Source organism: Tachyglossus aculeatus, chromosome 9 (assembly GCF_015852505.1).
Source record: "Tachyglossus aculeatus isolate mTacAcu1 chromosome 9, mTacAcu1.pri, whole genome shotgun sequence".
NCBI lineage: Eukaryota > Metazoa > Chordata > Mammalia > Monotremata > Tachyglossidae > Tachyglossus > Tachyglossus aculeatus.
This window is the reverse complement of record NC_052074.1, coordinates 39,718,453-39,724,452: the sequence shown is the minus strand read 5'-3', so window position 1 is coordinate 39,724,452 and position 6,000 is coordinate 39,718,453. Positions and strand designations below refer to the sequence as shown.

Sequence of the window (6,000 nt, the reverse complement as noted above, 5' to 3'; positions counted from 1 at the left end):
CCCCATTAACTTTCCGCCTCTTTGAGATCTCCAGTTCTGTGAATGAGGCTTACCGTTTTCCGCCTCATATCCAGTAGGATTTTAGTGAAGAGGGGAGAGATGTCCGAATCTTGGTGGATGGGGAGGGTTGGGAGGGGAGGATTAAAAAAAAAGGATGGGGAGGGGGGAGAGGAGGAGGAGGAGGAAGAAGAGGAGGAGGAGGGAGGGTGAAGGGAGGAGGAGAAGAAGAAGGAGGAGGGAGAGGGAAGGGAGGAGAAGAAGGAGGAGGTGGAGGAGGGAGAGGGAGGAGGTGGGAGGGGGAGGAGGAAAAAGGGAGGGAGAAAAAGAGGAGGGAGGGAGGAGGTGGAATTTCATTTCTCCCACTAAAGCGTTTGCGGAGACTTTAAGGTATAATCTATCCCAGATCCTTTCTCAGAGAGAAACTTGGCTATCACGTTTTCACATGATGCTCACGTTTAGCGTTCTTCAATTATTCCTCCCCACAAAGATAGGTGGCGCGTGCGGCAGGCCCTCTCCCCTCTCTCCCACAGAAAAGAAAAAGAAAAAAATGTCATTAGAAGAGGCGTAACACGTCAGTCCGTCCCCAGGTTTGTGTTTCCTGGAGTGGCAGAGAGAGAGGCCAGTTCTAACCTGCCCAGCAGGGAATAACGGTTCTTCCGACAACTATTTGCAAGGGTTCAAGACCCCCTCTTCGCCCCCCTCAGGAACTGTGGGCGAGATCTGCCTCCCTCGGCTCCAAGGCTTCTCCATGCTTGATTTTCCACTCCCCATTTCTGGCCAAAACTCCTAACAACACTTCGCAGGTACGTGGCTTCTTCTTCTCTTTCTTCTTCCCCCTTATTATGATTTTTCCGACCCCCCCCCTCCTCCGTCTCCTTTATTTGTTTCCTCTCTCCCCTTCGCCCCTGTCCTCCTGGTTCTTGGTGCTACTGGAGAGAGAGAAGCGAAATCCATGGAGTGTTCCAGGTGCGCTCGGAGATTTTTGCCCCTGGAGAGAGATTGGCCTCTCAACTAATTCTCTTCCCCCTCGGCACACACATTTATTTATTTTTTTTTAATTTGGGGGGATTGTGATGATTTTTTCTTTCTCCCCCCCTCCCCAACTCTCTGCTTCCTACCTGCCCATCCAGGTAGCCGTAGGAGCATTTTGTTTCAGAAGGAACCAAAAGTTTGACTGGAAGCTGGATGCCCCTAATGCATCTAGATGGAGAGATGGGGAGATATTTGTTCGTCTATTTGCGTGTGCGAGTGTCTGGGCACACACAGACCCTCGCATATACCCACACTAGACCTACAGTAACCTACGCACCCGTTAGGTTTTTAGAGCTTTTACAGTTGACTATAATTACCGTCAGCATCTCAAACTTTGCCTGGGTACCTGGGAGTAACCGGCTTTAGTTTTCGCAGTGTGAACAGGATAAATTCGGAATAGTTTCCCCCCCCCACCCCATATATTCTCCCCCCTCCCGCCCCCCTCTCTTTCTTCCACTCAGCACAGCCGGGAGAAAGATGTTTTCTAAGCAAAAAAAAAAAAAAAGTTTGGGCTATTTTGTCTGCTTTAGTGAGTTTCATTTCTTTATTTCAATATCGTGTGGAGGTGTGTTTGAAAGGACCTGTGCCTCTGCGCTCATAAATAAAGAAGTGAAAGTATCGCTGAGACTTAAAAGTCGTTGGAGGGAGGGAGGGGGGGTCTTTTTTTATTTATTTTTTATTTTCCCCGAGAAGGGGAGGGGGTCCGGACTGGGGGTGAGGAGGGGAGGATGGAGAGAGCGGTGCTGTCAGGGATGAAAAGCAGAGAAAGTTGGAGAGCTGGGAGCCCGGGCTCCAGCCTTCGTCGGAGGCAGCGGGGAGAGGGGAGCCGGGGGAGGGAAGCCCGGAGCGGGAGCCCGAGCCCTCCTGGGTCCCCCGGACACTTTCTCATTTTCCGGGGGACGGAGAGAACGGTCCGGGCGCAAAGTTTAGCACCCAATTCCCCCTCGCTCGTCCTTGGCACGGACCGGCGCGCCCACGGCGAGCGCTTCGCAGCGGGTCTGAGCTCACCGCCCTCGCGGGGGGCTGAGGGACGATTTGGGGGACGGGGTTGGGGAGGAGAGAGGGCGGTGGGGATGACTCCCTCGCCATCCCCCGGCCCTCTCACCTGCGGGCCTCTCCCCAGCCATCCTTTGGGGACCAGGTCGCAGAGAAGGAATGAAGCGCCCCAAGATGCCCCCCCCCCATCACCCTCCTTCACCCCGGATCCCCCCATCCGAAAGGGTTGAGATTTCAGTCTGGGCCGGAGTTAGTCAGGATGCTTTCAAAATACACCCCCTGCCCCCAGGCCCCCCGCCCCACACTCCGCAAATGTGTGGAAACTGATCCCGGACTCTCCAGATTTCCGCCCATCTTCCAGGGGAGGAGCAGACAATGGGGGCGAGGGGAGGGTGGATTCTGTCCAGGAGAGGGAGGGTTAATTGCCCTGTTTGCATCTGTTACATCTTTTATGGCTCCCGAGCTCGACTCATCCCCGCTACTCCGGCATCTCCTTCCCGGGGAAACTTTGAGTGTCAGGATCCAAGGGTTGGTCCCGAGCAGGATTCCCTCCTTCCATGCCTTCTTCCTGCCTCCCTTCCCTCCCTCCCCAATTTTGACAGATTCCACTCAGAGGCAGAGAGCTCTCCCCCTGGGTCTCTGCCGCTGTCTCTCGGTGTGTCCGTCCGTTCCTCTGTGTCTCTGCTTCTGTGGGTGTCTCTGCCTCTGTGTGTGTGTGTTTGTATCCCTGCCTCAGTCTCTGTCTCACTGTCCCTGTCTTCCCCCCTCCTCTCTCACTCATACACACACATACACACACACACACACACATTCACATCCCCCCACTCACTCACATTTTGAGGCACAAAAGCTTACGCGCCAGAAAGGATATGATTATTTAGAAAGCTTTGAAAGTGGTCCACTAGGTAGTTTTGATTTCTGTTTCCTTTCTTGAAAGAATGACAACGGGCTGGTTAACTGGACCCGCCAAGGGACGGGGGGGGTGGTGGTGGTAAATGGATTGAAGAGGGAAGGAAGGGTGTGTGTGTGTGTGTGTGTGTGTGTGTGTGTGTGTGTGTGTGTGTGTTGGGGGGATCCTTAAACAAACAGTCAGATTGAAGGGGGGGCGGGGGAAGCCCCCGTCTTGTTGCTAGGGGTGAAAAGAGGGAGGAGAATCTCCCTGGGGGTGGGGGAGAGAGAGGGGTCTTGTTTAATTTGGGGGGGGGGGGAGAGAGTCAGAGAGTCATTTTTCCCTGTAAAATGGAATGGCTGCTATCGGCGGGCACCCAGACTTTCCATAAAACAAACAAACAAACAAGTAAGCCAACAAACAAACAAACCCAACAAGTTGCTAGGTCCAGCCCGGAGCACTTTTTGTTCATTTCTTTCTTTTCTTTTTTTTTTTTTTTTCCTCTTTCGGAGGAAATGGTCCGGCTCAATTCTCTCCTCTAAAAACCCAGTGCTTTCCCTCATACGGTCATGAGTTATGAGTCATTTTGAAGATGTAATTCTTGTCTCTGCTCTCCTCCGCGGCTCCGGCCCGGACAATCTGCACAACACAACGCGGCTCGGGCTGGGGAGGGGGCTTCGGGGGGAGGGGGGAGAGAAGTGAAGTTTTTGGGGGTGTGGGTCTCTCTCCTCCCCCCCGGCCCTTGCCCACCGCCCCCTCTGCCACCCCTGAGAGTCCTTCTCGGTGCGTGGATGGGTCTGGGGGTGGGGGGCGGCGGTAGGGGCTGCGGCTGGGGGTGGGGATGGGAATGGGGGGGATCAGTGGACTCCCTTTACCGCCTCGCGTTTTAAATGGGGAACCACTCGTACCCACCCTGTCGCTGTGTTTGGTTGTTAGAGTCTGCGTGCTGCTACAGGAGGGAGGCGATCCTATGCAAGCTGCCATCTGATCCACTCTTATCAATGAAGCAGCAGATCATGGCGGATGGCCCCAGGTGTAAGAGGCGAAAACAAGCCAATCCAAGGAGGAAAAACGGTAAGGAAAAAAAAAGAGAGAGAGAGAAAGAAAGGGAAGAGGGACAGAGAGCGCGCGCCCAGAGAGAGCGCGCCGGAGAATCCCCCCAAACCTCTCTGCATCAAACTTTCTTTTCGCCTGCATTTCCCCTTCCTTTTTCTCCCCATTTCTTAGAAAAAAAATGATTGTTAATTTCCTGCTTCCACCGGAGCGGAGGAGCCGGAGGGAGAGAGAGAGGGAGGGAGGGAGGGAGAAAGAGACCGGTCCTGAGCTCTCTGGGCGCTTCCTGAGTCCGGCCAAGGAAGGGGCAGGGGTTGGGGGGCGAGGCTGGGAGACCGGGGGCCGGGGTCCCGGGGTCCCGGGGCCGGGAGCCGGCCAGGGCAGGGCGGACACTCCGAGCTATCCGGGTTAGGTCTCTGGGGGAGGACGGGGGAGCCAGTGAGGGGCCAAAACGCCCCCTCACCCCTCTCCAGGACGCACCGCGCCCCTCTCCCAATCCCCCCTGCCCTCCCCCTCGCCTGAAGGCTGCTTTGGAGGAGGAGCGGGGTGGGGAGGGGGCTTGGGGGTCCTGGGCGGGGGGACGGACAGGGCAGAAGGGGCGGAAGGACCCTGCGCTGTGCGCTGCGCCTTAGACGTCTGGAAACTTTTCTTTCTCGTCTCCCTCCTGCTCGGCCCAAGTGTCTGTCTGAGTTCTCCGGCTAACGGTCCCGGGCTTCGGGGGGGTCTCCCTCCTCCCCCCTCGCTGGCCCGCTAGCCAACCCCCTGGGCCCGTTAGCCGCACAACCTCACCAGGGTCTGCGCGGGGGTGACGCGTGGGGCTGCGGGTTTGGGGAGGGGGGGCGGGCGGCTTTGGGGGACAAGAGGTGGCTCCCCAAAGGCTTGCGGGGGATGGGGAGGGGGGTCTCCAGGACCTGCCAATCCCCCTCCCCGGCACTGTTCCAGTGGTCAGAAATCATCACCCGCCCCCTCCCGCCCCCCCCCCCCCGTCATAACGCTGTGGGGAGGGGGAGGGGGGGAAGCAGGAGAGGGAGGAAGAGGAAGGAGGAAAGCAGAGGGGAAAAGGAGGAGGGGGAAGGAGGGAGAGGGGCAGGGAAGAGCAGGAAGGAGAGGGTGACATTTGAATAGGACCAGGAAAGAAGGAAGAGGAGGAGGAGAAGGAGGAAAGGAGGAGGAGGAGGAAGAGGAGGAGGAAGAGGAGGAGTGGGGGGAGGTGGGCCGTGGGGGGGGGGAAATTCCCCAAATTAGAGAGATGCCCCCCTCCCCGAATCGTGGGAACCCGAAAGAGAAGAAGCGATTGGCGTGGGGGCGTGGGGAGGGGGCGGGGGGAACGAGGGAAGGGAATTTACTTTTCAAAAAAGGGAGGAATTTCGAAAGGAAACTTCTCCGCTGTGGCCGGGGTCTGCTCCGTCCCTGGCAGCCCCCCACCCCAGCCCCAGGCCTCTGTGTGTGTGTGTGTGTGTGTGTGTGTGTGTGTGTGTGTGTGCGTATGTGTGCGCGCGCTTCCGTGAAGAGGGGTCCCCTTCTCTGCCCCCCACTCGTCTTCCTCTGCCGCTTTTACCACCGCCGGAAAAAAAAGCCCAAATCAATAGCTCCCCACCCACCTCCAACACACACTTTCTGCAACTTTCTCTGGAAATCTGCCTGTTCTTTCCCTCAGCCCCTTTCCAGAGAGACTAGGGGTTGGGGAGAGAGAAATTGTGGAGGCTGGGGGTGGGGGGAGGGAAGGGGGAGATTTCGATTCGAGACTGGTGATCCTGGGGTTTTTTTTCTTTCTCTCTCTCTAGGTTTTGTGCGCCCGTGTGAGTGTGTGTGAGTGTGTGTGTGTGTGTGAGTGTGTATTGCGAGCGCGCGTCTTTTCTTGTTGTGGTGAAAGGTGTCTATGGGGGAGTGAGAGAGGAATTTAGTCAGGAACTGCCGTGCGGGTCCCGCTTTGCTCTTTCTCTTTGTGTTGCCTTTGATCCATTTGCTTGACAACACACACATACACACACACACACGCGCGCGAGCGCGCACGCACAGATGCACACACA

The 6,000-nt window shown here is 56.6% G+C and overlaps 1 protein-coding gene across 4 annotated transcripts in view; it reads left to right on the top strand.

The window, feature by feature from the left end:
- Positions 1 to 427: 427 nt before the first annotated feature.
- Positions 428 to 6,000, top strand: part of ZEB2 (zinc finger E-box binding homeobox 2) — a 187,273-nt gene continuing 181,700 nt past the window's right edge. For 2 of the 4 annotated variants that reach the window (XM_038750989.1, XM_038750990.1), the window contains exons 1-2: positions 428 to 803; positions 3,854 to 3,991. In XM_038750989.1, the coding sequence (XP_038606917.1) occupies positions 3,919 to 3,991 (73 nt within the window). In that variant the 5' untranslated portion in view covers positions 428 to 803; positions 3,854 to 3,918. The remainder of the gene's footprint in view (positions 804 to 3,853; positions 3,992 to 6,000) is intronic. The other 2 variants (XM_038750992.1, XM_038750993.1) reach the window with 1 other exon arrangement.